The 18,268-nt window shown below is 37.4% G+C and overlaps 1 protein-coding gene across 2 annotated transcripts; it reads right to left on the bottom strand.

Annotated features, from left to right (window-relative positions):
- Positions 1-5,380: 5,380 nt before the first annotated feature.
- Positions 5,381-17,329, bottom strand: LOC129444305 (uncharacterized). 2 transcript variants are annotated; one of them, XM_055204911.2, is made up of 9 exons: positions 17,295-17,329; positions 14,840-14,882; positions 14,146-14,451; positions 13,745-14,029; positions 12,563-12,744; positions 10,048-10,236; positions 9,319-9,438; positions 8,928-9,008; positions 5,381-8,732 (listed from the first exon to the last, which is right to left on the bottom strand). In XM_055204911.2, the coding sequence occupies exons 2-9, from the start codon at positions 14,880-14,882 to the stop codon at positions 8,628-8,630; spliced, it is 1,311 nt and encodes a 436-aa protein (XP_055060886.2). In that variant the 5' UTR covers positions 17,295-17,329; the 3' UTR covers positions 5,381-8,627. The 2 variants fall into 2 exon arrangements, with proteins under 2 accessions (XP_055060886.2, XP_073718546.1); XM_073862445.1 differs by lacking the exon at positions 17,295-17,329 and adding an exon at positions 16,103-16,304.
- Between the last annotated feature and the right edge of the window lie 939 nt (positions 17,330-18,268).

The raw sequence follows: 18,268 nt of genomic DNA, 5'->3' as shown, positions 1-18,268 counted from the left end.
CTTTACTCTGTCGTGTCGTGTCGTGTATTGGATTAAGCTCACCTTGTCTTGTCTGTCCTGTCCAGTACCTCCACAATCTCGTTTGAGGTTCAGCTGTGTGTGAAGGCTGAGGAGTTTTTCTCCGTACCTGATTTGTCAACTGCTGCGCCCCAGGCCAGCTCCAGGGAATATCTCTTTCGTTTTCCCGGATTGGGAGTCAAGCATCTTTTGTTACATTCCAGTGCTGTGTGATATCTCCAGACTGCCTTTGTTACCTTTTTCATTAAAGACTCATTCCCTGTGATTCCTGCCTTGGATTTATCATTTCAATTGTAACAGAAGGACTTTTAATTAAACTTAAATGCATGGGAATTGGAGGAAAGATGTACAACTGGATAATGGATTTCCTTCTAGAAAGAACTATACAAGTTAGGATGGGAGTAGAGTATTCAGAGACTTACAAGATTGATAATGGAACTCCGCAAGGGAGTGTATGTGTAGCCCAGTATTTTTTAATATAATGATTAATGATATATTTAGTAATATTGAGAATGACATTGGAAGGGCATTATTTGCAGATGATGGGGCGATATGGAAAAAAAGGACGTAATATTGCATGTGTGTCCCAAAGAGTACAAAAAGCTAGATAAAGTGGAGATGCGGGCAAATAATTGGATTTTTAGATTATCTGTGGCTAAAACTCAGGTTATATGTTTTACTAAAGGGAAAAAAGCACCTGAAGTTAAGTACAATCAGGAGCTGGAGCAAGTCCCGGTGGCTAAATATCTTGGTGTATGGATGGATTCTAGATTGACGTTTGCAACTCATGCTAAAAAGCTGATTAATAAATGTAAAACAGGAGTAAATATTTTAAGATGTTTATCTGGAATGGGGAGCTTGTAGATTGTCTTTGAAAATAATTTATTGTACATTGATCAGAACATTTAGATTGTTTAGATTGAAGTATTGTTTTTGGATTTGCATCTGAAACTACTCTGAAAAAGATTGAAACAATGCAAGCTCAAGCTTTGAGAATATGTTGTGGGGCGTTTAAAACATCTCCCATTGCAGCTTTACAGGTAGGGGAAGCTCCTTTACACCTTCGTAGGTATAAATGGAGAATGAATTATTGGGTTAATTTAAGAGGACATAAAGAGTCTCATCCATTAAGGGGGTAAATGTAGAGTGTTGGGAGCATGGAAATAAAAACATTAAAGTGCCCATCTTATGACTGGTTTTCCACAAGTTAAATAGGTGTACGAGTTCCATAAAACATGTTTCAAAAGTAGTTTGCTCGAAATAGCTTGTAGGAAAAGATTGTTAGCCATCTACAGTAGCCTCTGTTTCGGTGCATTTCAGATTGTGCCGTTTTGAGGTGGTCATTACATATTTATGAGCTGCTGCTCCTTTGATCACGCCCCACTACTAACATCATGTGCGCATGCGCAATGTTATCGCAAGCATTGCAGACTGTATTATTATTTTATGTATATTATATTATTATTAACGGTTTATGTATTGTGTTTTCCTGGGCAATGCTAACATATTCCCATTATAAAACATTTTCAAACGCATTATTTTCGCAAATTACATAAATTAAGACCCAGTGGGGATGTATACTGCTTGTGGACAGCATGCTAATTGCTAGGAGCTAGCGGGAGGTCCGGACCGTATCTTTGGAAAGTGATAAGAGACTTGGGGGTACGTTAGCCTTGTCGGAAAAACCGGGTCGGTAAGGCCTGGTCCTGGTTAGTTTGTCAAAACACTATTACTTAGTAAGTTCATGTAGAATTGTAAAACAAAGCAGTTAAATATTTATTTTAATGTTCCATAGAACATGTATTAATAAATTGCAAAAAATATGAAAAAGAAAGGTTAAAACTCATTAATGAAGTTAAGAATATGGGTGTTGAATCATCAAGTCTTTTGAAAGAACAAGTGAAACAAAGTATCATATGGTTCTATTGTAAAATATATTAAAGAAATAGGATTATTTGATAGAATTTAACCTTTTTTTTTTTTTTTTATATTTTTATGTGAATGTCATATGCCTACCAGTGCTACACACTTCAGTCTAGTTGGTGGCGGTAATTGAACCATAAGTTGGTTTGCCCTCCGCCATAAAAAGTCAATAGAAGAAGAAGGTGACGCATTTCTGCTCGCCTGCTAGTGGAGGTCACGTGTTTCCTGTTTGAGAGTGGAGCTCCACTTGCCCACATGTTCTAGTTAAACTTAGGTGTGCTCATATAAACCTCCACAGATCGTCCCTTAAGCATATACGCTTTATTTAGCATTTAATGTTCGTGGAATTGGGCTATTATTTTATTTTAGAAGTCGTTTGCGAAGAACAATTTGCGCATCAGTTTAATACTTGGGTGAAGTTAAGGGTGTAAAAGCAGTCTCTTACAACCATGGGACGGTTTCTATATGTTACTCTTGTACTTTCAGTTTCATGTCAGCTTATATTGCCTTGTTATTCATTGGATTGGGACAGCCAGTCTAGTGCCCTTCATAATGTACGCTCCATTGTTACAACTTTGTCCGATACCTTGATGAAATCTTGGAGGCAGCAGGAATTAACGGTAGATTCGTCCTTAAAGGTGAGCTCATTTCAAGCACACAGCCTCAAAAACTTTCACAAAAAGATTTAGGTTGGATAGGTAAAGCTTCATTTGTTTAATGTCGCTTTTTATATTTTATGTAAGTTACTGAATTCTGTAATTTTGTGGTTTAAAGGGGACATATCATGAAAATCTGACTTTTTCCACAAGTGCTATGGTGGCCCCCAGTGCTTCCCAATCTAGAAAATATGAAAAAAGCCTTCTCTGTAAGCATGCGAAAAACTATTCGACCATGGCACTTCCATTTAGTGCGGAGAAGAGAGAAAAATAAATGACAATATAACTGAGTTTCAATTTCAACAAACCACCATCATGGTGATCAGCGTTTGCATTTCATCAGCTCATTTGCATTTTAAAGGACACACCCAAAACGGCACATTTTGCTCACAACTACAAAGTGGCAACTTTAACATGTTATAATAAATTATCTGTGGGGTATTTTGAGTTAAAACTTTACGTACGTACTTTGTGAACACCACAGATTTATTGGATCTTAAAATTTTTTTTTGTGAAATGTCCTCTTTAAAAGACACTTAGTATGAAGTTATATGACATTGTGCTGCTTTACATCTAATTCGACATTTTGTGCACTGCAGGGAACTACACTGCAACCATTTTGGTCCCATATGCCACCTTTTGAAATGCGTTTGCGACCCTAAATTTTAATGACAAAAAACAAGGCGGCATGTGGTTTAAAAGATGGCAAGTAAAATTAAAAGCACATCTGTATGCAATACAGTTTCATTATTATCCATAATATAATATAACTAATTTGTGCGACCAAATCATGTTTTGCGCCAGTAACTGAAAAAGTTAGTAGCGCAAGTGCCACCAGTGGAAAAGGTTAGTGTAGTTCCCTGCTATATCATTGGCCTAATATAATATGACTTCAATTATACAATAATTCAACAAAGTTCATACATTTATCAGCTATTCCCATACTACTACTAATGATTTTTGTGTGCTTTACTGTAAATATTTGTATATTTTTACAAAAGACAGTATGTTTATATGTGCTTATATTCATTGCATCAGTCTGCACGTAATGGCGTAAAGTTGGGGTCAGAAGCAACGGCAGCGGCTCTCAACGTGGTCATCCGATACCTTACTGAGATTTTGGAGGCAGCGGGAATTAACGGTAAGTTACTCATTTATCTGATGTTAATCAAACAACGTAGCTCATATTTATTACTGTCACATACTGGAGTTAAAACATTAACCTTTTGGGCTTTTTAAAGGGATAGTTCCCCCCAAAAATGAAAAATCTGTCATTAATTACTCACCCTCAAGTTGTTACAAACCTGTACAAATGTCTTTGTTTGGTTGAACATAAAGGAAGATTTGTGTAAGCAAGCAGAAAACAGGAGCACCATTGACTTACATAGTAGAAAAAAAGTACTGGAAGTCAATGGTGCTCAAAAACGGTTTGGGTACATTGCTCAAAATATCTTTTTTCCTTGTGTTCAAAGACATTTATACAGGTTTTGTATTGACGGAGTAAACGATGACAGAATTATAATTTTTGGGGGAACTACCCCTTTAAGGCCCCTATTGCCTATTTGAAGGGTCACAATTTTCTACAGCTTGGAATAATTTCAAAATTAGTATTTGTTATGAAAATAACCACGTTTGATACGTTTGATCATTTCTCTGTGTGTCTGTACAGCAAAATTACCCTTCCATCAAGTTACTGCAGAAGGAGTGATTTTTGTTGCTCAATGGGCCCTACTGGCTCTGTTTGCTTACTGGATATTATCCCTCATCCTGCGGCTGGTGGTCGGACAAGCACTGTGGCTGCTTAAGGTCATCTTTACAGTAGCCATGTTCTGGTTGATACTTAGCGACTCCAGTGGATCATCATCGGCACAGTGAGATACACACCTCGAGGACAAAATCAAGATGTTGGAGAGACGGCAGAGAGATATGGAAAGAAACTGAGTGGAATAAAGGAAACCTTCACCCAGTCCTGAAATAACTCTTGCTTTCTTGCAGCACAGTTGTTAATTATGAGGACGTCATTTTGTAAATTATGGTGAATTTAAACTCAGAAATAAAAGCACAGTTTTGTTAAACTCATGCATGATTCATTTATAAACTTCACTTTAACAAAAATCTTTTTGGACTTTAGGTTCAATTAACTTGGATCTACACATCATTTTGACTGTGTATGAGTGATGAGTTGCTGTAACTTATAAAGTTGACATAACTATAGCAAATTCAACTTAATTTAATAAGTTACAGCAACGCATCACTTGTCAAGATAGTTGAAATGACTAGTAAATACTAGTTGATTAAACTTAAAAATTTAAGTGCAAAATATTTTTAACAGTGTTGAATGGTGTTTCGACATTTGTATGTGTTAGTTAACAAGAATATGGAATAGGTCATTTGAATGAAAGAGTTAAATCAAATACACACGGAAAAAGGATTAGTTTGCAGGTACTGGGTCAGGTTACAGGTTATTCAGAGACATCAAGTGCTCATATTGCATTCAAACAATCATGTTTATGTTGCTTACTACATTATTCAGGGATGGAGTAACATTGCAAAATGTGTTACTTAAAAATGCAGCTGTCCTCTTTATGTGTGGTATCTTAAAATGTATTTTCTACCATTGCAGGATTATTGATATCTGAATTAATACTCTAATGTTTCTAGTAATGTGCCATAATAAAATACATATGTAAATCTGATAAAGTTGCTAAGATAAAATAAAACATACATTTCACAGAATAAGGGGAACATTACAAAATGTATGTACACATTAAAGTTTACATGAATCAGTCTAACATACTTTTTTTATTGTCATTCTTCCTATTACAGTCTTAAGTGTACCAAAATGAACTGCGAATGGTTAGTACATTCCATAAGCCAGTAGTTCTCAAACTTTTTGGCGTGCGCCCCCTCTGTGTAGGGTGAATCTTTTGGCGTTCCCCCAAAGGAAAATTTATGACAAAACAATCTTAAATTTAGATCTTGAATTAAACAAAACATTGAATGATACAATGTACTGCTAGCTTTATTTGTCTGACGTTTAATGAGACAGAATTTATAATAAATTCATGTATTTTGTAAAATTGCTCCCGCTCTCCAGATTGAGAACCACTGCCATAGTCGAACATATCAGAAGGAAAATAATAACAGCACCTCCCACTAGCCACCACCGGAAAAATAAAAAAACCTAAACATTTAATATATACATGAACGATATAAAAAATGTAAGCGTTGGCTGTTTGGGCAGTGTTACAGCTAATAGGTTACATAAGCTCAAGGGTAGGCCAGTTAATATTTGGTGTTAGTAAGGCATCAATATGCAGGTTATACACAAACTATGTACAAACATGTTATTACTTGTTAACAGATTATTTAACATTTGGATTCAAGTATAAAGGTTATGCTGTTTTCACTACAATAGAAGGTACAGCAGCACTGTAAAAGTGCCTCAAGCAAATTCAACTATAATGGCATAACATTTTTATTTTCGTTTTTCTTAAACATCTAATATATAACATTACATGCAGTAACTGTAACCTCGGTTATGTATAAACTGTATATAAGCTACAGATTTTGTCAGACTTCCTGAACGGCGGCACGAAGCTGGCTCCCACCTTTAACCACATGGTAGGCAACTCTCACGCAACCATGTCATTTCTTAACTATTATGACCGCAAAAGCAGATAGTAACAGAGAGAGGTAGGATAAGAATGACATTTGACATCTTTGAAAGCTGTTGCATGGTGGTAGCAGAATCTAAAACGTTTGAGAAAGGAAACAGTCTGTCTATGCCAGGGGTGCCCAAACTTGGCCCCGGACGGCAGGTGTCCTGCAAAGTTTAGCATCAATTTGCCTCAGCACACAGTTTTTTAGCATGCTTATACCCTTTTACACATTTCGTGATTTAAATAGCATGCGAATGCATTTTGGCAACGGATGTGGTGTTGTTCCCCAGTGGTTCTAACATGTAAGCAAATCAGAAAGGTGCTTTCCCAGCATTAAAATGTCTGGTGGTTGCGTTTGGTTGCACTAATATAATATACATACAGTATATATGTATCTGGCCACTTTATATTTGGCCATCTGCTAACGTCTTCTATCCACTATAGTACACGAATCTGATAGCTGTGTTGAAAAAGTTGATAAGTCAACTTTTTAAAATAACTTTTTCTGTCTGTGTTGCTTCACTGCTGATTCTTGCTATACTTCCGTTGTTAAGAATAGTTAAAAATTGAGATAAACTCTGCAGGACACCGACCCTCCAAAACCAAGCCTGGGCACCCCTGGTTTATGCAAAAGTGTTAAGTAAACAAACATCTTGCTTTTAAACTAGATAAATCCTGAGAAAGAGTATGTGATTGTTATAAAGAGCCCTAACGGTACATTCACACGGGGCGTAAGCGTTAACGCTTAACGGAAGACTTCTGCGGCGAGCAACGCCGCCGACGGATCCACAATTCAGTTCGGCAACGCATAACGTCACCCATTAAAAGTGAATGTGAATCATTCACGCTTACGCCCTGTGTGAATGCACCGTTAGTCATCATTTAAGGCCCATTAATTCTTTAGATAGAAAAGCTATCGGTCCTCTAAATTGGTATCTTGCCTACAGCAAAAACATTTTGCAGGTCTAAATCGGGCTTTATACTTCTGCGTCGATTGTAGCCTATGCAGAGACCCGAACCCTACACAGTAGCCTCGGCGTAGCCTGACGTGCACCTCTCCCTAAATGTAATGGCACATCAATGCTGGCCGGACCACATCAGGTCAAAAAGATCTGCATCGCATTTCCTCAACCGGAATTTCGCTTACGACAGTAAAACCAAAGATGGGCCAAGTTGAGATGTGACCGCAACAATATTATTTTCCTCATTTACTGCTGGTCTTCTCAAATAACATACACAAGCGTCTTCATTTTTGGGTTTACTGGGGAAGTTACTTCTTCGGCTGTTGTTCTGCTATTGTGGGATACTACCTACGTTGACACGAACGATGACGCAGAAGTATGAATGAAAACCATTCATGCGCCGCGGCTACGGGTAAGCCCTACGCAGAAGTATAATGAGCCCTGTAGTCACAGTGTTGATGAATCCCTATGGCAAAGACCTTTTTCATTATTGCCGAGGTAGTATTTTTTAGCTATGACACAATCGCTTAACATTGCTCTTTACAGTGATAACCAATACTGACCTATTTTTAGTAATCTGCATAACTAATGTTTAGAGATGCACCGATATAAAAAATTTCCACTGATTATTCAGACTAATATCTGTTGATACCGAATGATTGGTGGTTATATGAACTTGCATTCTAACTAAATACTAAAGATTACATTTTCTTAACATTATTCATTCATATAATATTGAATAATATAATAGTGAACATTAAACTAGACTAGTGATTTTTTTTACATTTTCATTTCATTTTCTTGTTCTCTTTTGATTAAAGCTGCAGTGTGTAATTTTTAGAAGGACCTCTTGACAGAAATGCAAAATAATATACAAAACTCTATTATCAGGGGTGTATAAAGAGTTTTTATAATGAACCGTTATGTTTTTATTACCTTAGAATGAGACGTTTTTATCTACATTTGTACGTGGAAGTCGCCATTTTGTGCCGCCATGTTTCTACAGAAGCCCTTAACGGACAAACTTTTTTTACTAAGTTGTCTCCGTCAATTACATGTTTTTCCGGTGGCGGCTACCGTAGCTTCTCTATGCGTTTCAAAAGCGAGGGGCGATTGGTTGCAATTCGCAACCTCACCACTGAATGCCACTAAAATGTACACACTGCACCTTTAACAGGATATTTCGGCCATGACTATCGGCTGTTTTTAAATATCTGCTGATAGTGTAAAAAAATTTGCTCATCGACCATTACCGATTATATCGGTGCATCTGCACTAATGTTAAATAAAACAGTAGTCTAAATTGATTAAAGGCTTGGGTTTTGCATGAATCTTGTCCACAGCTGGAAGATTTGTTTCCTTTTCACGTCAGGCTTTTACACGGACAATGCAAGTAGTCAAGGGAACTACAGGAAATTGTTGGTAGGAGACTTTGTTTTGTCAATGCTGAACTGGACATCAGCGGAGCCAGAGGAGTTCAGGACATCCATGTTAGCTCTGAGTCCAGCAGACTATTTATAAGAAAAAAAGACATGTATTGGGTTTTTGCTACATCTGCCCTTAACACTCATTTAGGACATTTACATACAGAAGCACATTTAAGGGTCACATAGAAATATCATGAAATACAAAAAAGACTTTACTTGTATAATTCAAATTAGAAACAGAAAATGTATATGACCCTATTTAGCAAAGATTTGTGTTACCTCAGGTTGAGAGTTTAGCATTGGGGTCGTGGCACCCATTTGGTACATTGGGGGTTCAGGCCCAGGTGGAGCACTGTAATTCTGCACACAAGCAAACACATATTATACACATGCACACATAAGGACTTACTTAGTGTGCACAACATGTCTCTCGTATTGACTGAGTAGGGATTTGTGTTCTTTACGTAGAAAGGTAAAGAAACCGAAAGGTAAACGTAATCCAGTCTGTGAAAACCTGGCTAAAGTATATCCTTGACATCTTTAATATTGACTGAGTAAGGCCCAAGACGTGGCCAAAAACACTTTAATGCTTCTAATCTCATAATGAGACTTGGATTTCACAGACAGGGTCACATACAGTAAAAGCATATAGTTAAGGCGTTAGATGTACCATAGGTGCGGGTGCGTTGTACTGGTTGGGAGGACCACTCCACTGGGGCGGCTGAGCTGGGTTAACTCCAGGTACAGGAGGATAAAGAGGGTTCTGTGGTGGATACTCAGCATTGAAGCCCTAAATAAACACAACACAGAAAATAGTGATTCAATTCAATTTATATAGCGCTTTTCACAATGGTTAATTGTTTCAAAGCAGCTTTACATTCACAGAAGCAGTAAAAGCACAGAAAACGACAGATAGCACAACATAATACACGATAGCATAAGCAGTCAAATTTGCTGCGGCTATGACTCGACATTATAAGCGAGCGTATTACTAATGTAACGTCTAGAAGAGGAAGCTAAGTTAAGCCCAAGAAGGCTGCCTCCCCGGGGTAAAACCCCCTAGGATAAAAAACCCCCGGGCTGTTTAGCCGAGGAAATAAAAAAAGTCCTAGGAGGGAAAAACCCTTGGGAGATATATATGTATATACACACATATAAACGGATAAGGAGATTAAGCGGATGAAAATAATCTTGATTATATTTTGTGCAACTTTAACCACATTCAATGCACTTTTCAATATGGCCACGCCCATGAGGGGTCGACTCACTCGCAAACAAATAGAAAGCAAATCATTTTGTGTATATGTATATTTTTTATTGAAAAGTATAATACATATTATAAATCTAACTCATTTGTGAAACCTTGAATAAATGTAAGTGTGTTTGTAATTAAACTTACAGGGTTAGGAGGAACAGCAGGCTGTCCGTTCCATTGTGGCTGACCAGGATACTGATTCTGACCTTGGTTTGGAGGAGGATATTGATTCGGACCCTGGTTTGGAGGAGGATATTGATTCGGACCTTGGTTTGGAGGAGGATAATAATTCGGACCTTGGCCTGGATTAGTGGGATTACCAGCCACGCCACCCTGAAATAAAAAAAAAACAAAAGTGACTGATGTTAATTACAAGTTGCACTAAAAATAGAAAACTTTTCAAGTGGTTTGGGCATTTATTTACTTTCGAAAAATGTGTTAAAAAGTGCACGTTTTTCAAAACTATACCATTATCATTTACATGTCTCGCCCGCGCTGCTGGTCAATTAAGTGGAACGGCTGCATTTGGCGGCCATCTTGCCACGGGCGGTTCGCTCACTCGTGGCATTGCGTTTGATGGTGCAGGTGCTTTTGGATGACCATAACTTGCTTAATTTACTACCAATTTCAGACGGTTTGGCTTGTTATAAACGTCAAAGATGTACCTTTGACACTGCATACTAAAACAAAACAAAAAAAATTTCATGAAACATGTTAAAGCATCCAGAATTATAGCCACGTTAATAATGTTTGTAAAAAACCAAACCGGTGAAAAATTTAGCAAGTTGTGGTCATTTAAAAGTACATGCATCATTAAAACTCAATGCTACGAGTGAGCGAGCGCCCTGTGGTAAGATGGCCGCCAGGTGATGACATTGGAGGCTCCGCCGTAACACATCTAGCCTTTATACATATCTATACCGGAACTATTATATGTGGGTGGCCCAACCACTTTTTAAGACCAATATATTGGACCCACTCACTCATATTTTCTCTACTTTAGCGCATATGTCTGTTCATTTGTTAGAGAGCGCCATCCTTTAAATCCATTTCACTTGAAATAAGCCCTTAATAAATTAAACTCCGTTTCACATTTCAGCTACAGCCAAGACTTCCCTTAAATCCTCAAATCCATTCCACTTGGCTCATTTTGGTCCATATCATTTAAACTCCATTTCTTGTTTTCCTTACTTTGGCCTGCTTGCGTGACTTAACAAGATAAACAAAGCTTTTAGTCTTTAAAAGCAATTGTTTCATTAAAAGGCACCAGAATATAAAATGGAATCCACTCCAGTAAATGTTTTAGACCCATCCACATTTTGCTTCCAACGCCCATCTAAATAATACAGGGCTTTTATTCATTTTAGCAGACCCTAGTGAACATGCATAGTTTTGACAACGTTGTCATCTGTATGCGACAAACTCAGTTTTCAGTTATTTTAATACATTGTTGTAAACGTACCTTTAATCTACAAATAATTTCTTTACTGACTTAAAATCTCAACTCTGTAAGGATACCTTCGACATAAAGGGCACTGCCCCCCTTAAAAATGGCAAGTCTAAAGGTCTGTCGTTGAAGGTGCTCATACATCTATATACAAAGATTAGACTATAGCATTCCAGTCTTTTGTATTACATTTATACAGTATATATTTTTGGTGCTTGACAAAGTCACTATGACCTGCTGCTCTCTAAAAATATGAATACAGTACTGTGCAAAAGTCTTAGGCCACCATGCCACTACTAGATTTGTTATTTTTGCAATGTTATAGTGATCATATATAATTGTTTCTCAATCTCTTTAATAGAATACATCAAGAAAATGTGTATATAGTATTAAAAACTGTATAAAAATGTAAACAGCCGTGTCAAGTTTTTATGGTAAACTCCCCTTCCACTTGAGCAATAGTAGGCAGCTGCAGGATCTCTTAATCCTACATTAAATGAAATCCTAATTTCTAATTTTAAAGAAATTCATCTTTTTACTTAATTCTGCTCAAAAACGCTCAAGATGTGTTTAGTGCCAAGAGAGGTCACACTAATCACAGACGATGTACATATTTCCTGTATTTTCCGTTTGTATAAATAGATTGAAAAATAAATATGGATGGACATTAAAAAGTCTGGTGGTAATGGCCTAAGACTTTTGCACAGTACTGCATGTCCATCATCTTGGGAATTACGGGAGTCCAAGATGGCATGGTTCCCAGAAGCTAGTAATTACAGTTTATAAAGTTTGAAATATGGATATTTTTCTTACAAAATCACATGGATTACCAGCAGAAGACCTTTATTAATCCTTTGGAGCCGTGTGGATTACTTCTGTAAAGGATGGATGCACTTTTTTTTATTTAAAGTCAGCAGTTGTGCCCTGATCTCTGTTTTCTACTATTATAAAGCTTGGAAGAGCAAGGACATTTACTGAAAAAACTCAAAATGTGTTTGTCTAAAAGATGATTGACATGTGTATCTCGAATTGGTTGAGTGTGAGTAAATCATGGGGTAATTTTGATATTTGGTTGGAGTATCCCTTTATCTGATCTTTTACTTCTTTATCTCATTTTCAAACTCTGAATCTGGTCTTGCTGCTGTTTGGAAACTTGTCTGCCTTAATTTGTGCGTTACTCTCTCTTATGTGACTCCCATCAGATGATGTTACCTGTGCTGGATCAGTCACTGGATGGCAGATTGGTATAGACTCAGCCGGGGGACTCGCCGTCTCTGATTTATCCTCCTTACAACATTTGCAGATTCTCTTCCTGCAGCAGAAGCAGATGCCGCCAGGAATCCCGAGAAGAAGCAGAGCTAAAAGACCTTTATTTGGGGTAAAATTATGTCTATCTATATAAAGAAAGATAAAAAGGCAGACAGAAAATATATGAATTGCATGTTCTTAATCATTCAAAAACTCAAGATTGTTTGGCCTATAATGCTGCGTTTACACCAACCGCGTTTAAGGTATCAAAATCGCATCTACCGCGCCTAGTTTGCCGCTTGAACAGTTTGAAAGCATTCGCGCGTCTAGAGCGAAGTAGACGCGTGGAAAAAGCAAGCATTTGACACGCGTCAGAGGCAAAATCCGCTTCTTGTGGGAGGGGCAAGTGCTATGCAGTTGTCTGTTTGCAAAATGGCTGATGTTGATTGTGCATTTATCCAGAGAGTTACCGGTTTGTATTTGGTCACCTTTCTATAGGGGGAAAATAAACGGTGCCGGTCGATAAACGTCACGTGACTCAAAAGTGAAATGTGGATTTACAACTTACCAGGTTGCCCAATGTCCTCACTGACACTCTTCCAAGCGAGGTCCTTTTTATTCCTGTCTCTATAGAAATACTTGTGTCGTATAGCTCCGGGTGACTGCTAACGGACAATATCAAGCGTTCCTTCATGTTGAACGAAGGAGTGACTCCGGGCGGGGCTGCTGCCACAGCAGGAAGCAGGCTCCTGATTGGTTAACGCGGCGTGAAAATCCGCCAAAATTCAATTTTTTCAACTCAGGCGTTAGCCACAAATTTGCGTCAAACGCAAAATGCACAAAAAGCACCATTCGCGTGTACCGCGCCAGACGCTCAATTCGTGCGAATGAAGCGGAATTGCGTCTACCGCGTCGTGCCAAACGCCTCATCCGTGCCGTGAGACCTCCAGATGCGCGTCAACGCGTCTTCACATTGACTTAACATTGAAATCACTCGCCCTGGACGCCTCTACCGCGGCTGGTGTAAACGCAGCATAACAATTCAAACTAAATATTAAAAAAGTTACTCATGCACAAAACAAATCGAAGTGATTTACAATTAATTTGTGATATTTTTACGACATGTTGAAGAAATGTGATTCTTACCCACTAATAGCATTGTAGTGTTTGCCACAAGTCGACCTTTTTGATCTCTGAGTTCGTATCTGCCCTGATCTGACACATTGACATTAAGCACCTGCATATAATCACTGGACACTCTCAGCCGACTGCCATACTCTGCGTTTTCTTTACCCACAGGGACTCCACGATCCACCAGGGTGATAGCTGTATAATTGCTGATAAATCGAAGAGTGCCATCAACCACCTTGATTCCATCGAAAGGTATGGAGAGGGTTTCACCTGCGACACGTTCAATGAATCTTCTTTTGGCTATTATTGAAGACAAAGCAGGAAGGAAGGAAAAATCAAGACACATTTAGACTATCTTCAAATGTTTTTCTAAAGCAAAAAAGATTGTTTGGAAGAGAAAGAACTGAATCACTTACTTTCGACTCTCACTACATAGATGGAGATTGCGTTAGTAATACCAGTAAATGCATTGCGAAGGGTGTATGTCCCCTCGTCTTCAAACGTAGTACGATAGATTTGAAAGGTATAGCCGTTACCGGCTTTGCTCACGACACCTCTCGAGGCTCTACCGGTGGAAAAAGTTCCACTTTGCCAGATAGTTTCATGACGTTGCTCATCGGCAGAAACAAACTCCAACCTAGCTGTCCGTTCAGGAAGATCCAGAGTCAAATATTCACCGTGGCTTATGCGTTTCTGATATGTGGTAACTGCAGAGACTGTAACTGCAAGAGAACATTGATTTACAGTTATTTTCTAGATGCTTTTATTCATAGGGAATTAACAGGACATAAAGAGGACAAGCAGGTTTGGAGAATGAATGGATGGGATACAGGCATACATTCGATCATTTACGGCAAGTGTGTTCCCTAAGAATCAAACCCTGAATTTTTTTGTTCATGCTAATTCCTGTTATTACAATAAATCCTGTTAAGACAAGCAGATGTACCATACTACTACAGACAGAATCACATATAGACTGTTGTTTGGCTTCTTCTTTCAACACATTATTTCACTTGTCCCTCAATTGTGTAGTCTATGCCACACCTTTAGTCTATTCAATCTTTAAAGTTCACTGCGGTTTAGTATATAAAAAGAAAATGGCTTCCATACCTGCAAAACTTGCAGCTACAAGGATGATCCAAACATTCACCATCTATTTGAGAGAAGATGTGTTATGCAGACTTTAAAATCGAATAACATTTCTACTGAAGTCAATTATCTATTAGAAAGAAGACAGTGTGTTAAAGGTTATATAAAACCTCTTTAAATTAAAATACAGTTTGCTTTGTGTGAGAAGTATGGTTAGCTTAGTCATGGGAAACCGTACCACCCAACTATCACTGAAAAAGGAACTGATAGTAGGAAATAGGAAAATTCCTCATTTTCTGACGTCATCAAAAGTCATATTTGTAAAATTGAATTACACGTGTTTGAACACGTTTTGCATTTGTTGTTGCTTTAATGTTGTTATTAATAGTTTTCATAAATTAAAAACAACGTTGTTGTCTGTATATTACTAGTATCCACGGTAATGTAGCCAACAGAGACATGAACAACACTAAAAAAATCTAAAAGGACATAATCATATAATCAATAATTGTTTTATTTGCAGGTTTATAAAACTTTACGAACGTCTTAAAAAATCCAAACGAGTAGCATTCCTGTCCTGTCCGAAATAAAACACTTTGGTCAAACCTTCATTATTCATGAAAAATGTACATTTGTATATATTAACTTGAGTGCCGGATGTTAGTACCACATTTAGAAACGCCTTCACAAATGGAGTCTGATTGTCTGCCTATCTGAAGGATTTTAGATAAATGATTGGAAGTAATTCGTGACATCATTTTGATAGGCGGGAACGCACGAACTAATTTAATTTAGTTATGGTTATTAAATGTCGATTAAGGTTGAATAAATATTAAGGTTCTAGTAGTACGAGTAAAACATTTTCTATTCAAGTAAACCGAAGAAAAACATTTTCATGACTACGGCTGAGCCTATATGGTATTCGACCGGTTTCAGTAAACAACAATGGAATTTGCATAGTAACTGACTAAAAGCAGATGAATATATATATATATATATATAATACACATAAAAATATTTTACAATACACCACGTGGAAACGTATAGTCTTTCTTATGGTAAATAGTTAATTTTAAACAAAGACAGACCAAATGGCGCCTTTGGCAGACTAATAAACAGCGAAAAAAAGAAAACCAGTGCAATGCAATGCAAACAACATCGATTACACACTAACACGCGCGAAGTACTTGGGAATTAAGCGTATATTCGTGCTTTTTATTTAAATTGGTTGCAGTGATCTAAACAATGATAAACGAGCAAAAATACGATAGATTATCTGCTCACCATTTTCCCATATAATGATGAATGTATCCGTTGTAAATTGACGAGTTAATCGTGGATCCAGAGTCGAAGTGCCAAAGACTGTAAATTATGTTGTGTGGATAGATAGGTGTGTCTACAGAGAGATCCTATGGGAGTATCGTCGGGGTAACTCTGCCTCTACATTGCGTGCGGATGCACAAACCGCCATGGGCACATTCCGGTTCTTTTCTTTTGTCTTGATAGACTTGGTCTCGGATGTTAGAGCTGCAATAATATCATGATAATGTTGTTTTATCGTGCATTTAAGTTTAGCTTCACACATTTTAAACTGATATTTTAGCTTGCAATAACTGTGTTTACATAGTTTGCAAAAAACATTTATAAAAATATTCAAATGTATTCAAATGTATAATGCAATGTGTTAAACTCTATGAGAAATGAATTAATGTTCTCAGATATGAACTGAGAAGGTTATTCGGACTTGGGAAATATGGAGCTGCATATAATTGGCTTTCAGCTGTTCTTTCTATATTTTACTCAAAGGTTAAGTGCACACACTCATGGTAACACATACCACAAGCCTGCATAAACAAATGCATTAAGATTGACGTCTGTTGCGGGGCATGAAGACCCCGCCCTTCCCGGCATGCATCAGTCTCTTCATGTGGCGCTGCGCCTGTGGCTGCGCAGACCGAGCGGCGTATGACCTCAAAGTACCGCTTTCTAGGCGGTCTCGCGATGTTATCCGGCTGCAATCGGTCTGTACGATTAGGATTCGGTTCTAGCTAGAGGATTAGCTAAAAAAATGTATTTGCATGATTTTATAATTTTAGCTGAAAGAGGGTTTATTAAACTGTAAGAAAAATATATTGGTCCAGCTCAAATCTTCTTTGAATGTATAAAATAAAATAAAATAAATAAATAAATAAATAATACGGTAGCCTACAACCATTACTACAGAAAACAGTAACAGGGTGGACGGATATTATGGTAACAGGAATGACATTTTATTCTAAACTCGACCATTACAACAGGCTAACACATATAGAGGAAGATTTTTAACATGTTCATTAACAATATTTCTCAAAATTACAAAAAAAAGTTCCTCTATAAAAGAGCATAACAGGGGGGACATCATGTTATGCTTTACCACATAAGTGAACTATTCTAAATTGTTAAATAAAAAAAGATATGATGTAAGAGTAATACCTACCTTACTTCTTGTAGATGATTTCCCCCCAAAATTGTAAGCTTCTTCCTGAAAGTCACGTGACTAGAGGAGCAACCAGGGGGTGTGTTCAGGGGGATATCCATAAGAATAACAGGGGGGACATTCATCTCATGGACGCAACTTTATTTAAAGATTTTAATATTAAGAATGCATTAATAATTAAAAATACCATTTGGTGATGAATATTATAAATATGGATATACAACAGTAATGGATTTATTTTATTTAATTAATTATATATGTAACTAAAATTACGCATACATGACTGGGGACATGGCAGTTCAGCTTATGTCCCCTGAATAATGAGTAATTGTTTTAAATTTCATTTAATTCTAAGTACATGCCATTGGGTTCTATGGTGAAGGAGAGTTAAAGGAACAGTATGTAGGATTGTGGCCAAAACTGATATTGCAATCACACAACTTGTGGCCAAAACTGGTACTGCAATCACACAACTGGTGGCCAATACACAACATGACAACATAAACATCAGTTGAGGGCTGCAACTCCACTTTTTAAATGACAATATCCTGGCCGGACCACTGTTGTGAGTGATATAAGTATTTGAAATGAAAACGATTTCTTAATGTCTAGTGACATATCAGGGCCATTTAATTATTAATTGATATACATTTCTTACATACTGTTCCTTTAATCATGTAAGACAAGCTTTAAAAAATAGTATAATTGCATTTTTATATAAAACATACACAATTATGTCTTGGGGACACACATGGCACCAAATAGTAGCAATGCCCTATTTGTGCTCTATATGATCTGTTAAACACATCTTAAGCCGTTACTTGTTTTCTTTAGAGATGCCAGACCTGCAGAACTAAAGTAGATGTCAGCAAGTACAACTAGTTAACTTATAGGTGGGCAGAGCATGATTTTTGAAGATGTGTTGTCAGTCCCTGTGTTTATAACTTTGTCAGCATATTGTACTTGGATAGGGA

Source organism: Misgurnus anguillicaudatus, chromosome 3, assembly GCF_027580225.2.
Source record: "Misgurnus anguillicaudatus chromosome 3, ASM2758022v2, whole genome shotgun sequence".
Classification (NCBI taxonomy): domain Eukaryota; kingdom Metazoa; phylum Chordata; class Actinopteri; order Cypriniformes; family Cobitidae; genus Misgurnus; species Misgurnus anguillicaudatus.
The sequence above is the reverse complement of the archived record's forward strand: the minus strand, read 5'-3'. Positions and strand labels throughout refer to the sequence as shown.

Excerpts from the sequence above, each read along its gene's own strand:
- LOC129444305 (XM_073862445.1), bottom strand. Across the intron at positions 12,745-13,744 it reads CACTACAATGCTATTAGTGG|ATAGACATAATTTTACCCCA; the intron begins GTAAGAATCACA and ends TTCTTTATATAG. Across the intron at positions 10,237-12,562 it reads CAGTGACTGATCCAGCACAG|GGTGGCGTGGCTGGTAATCC; the intron begins GTAACATCATCT and ends TTTTTATTTCAG.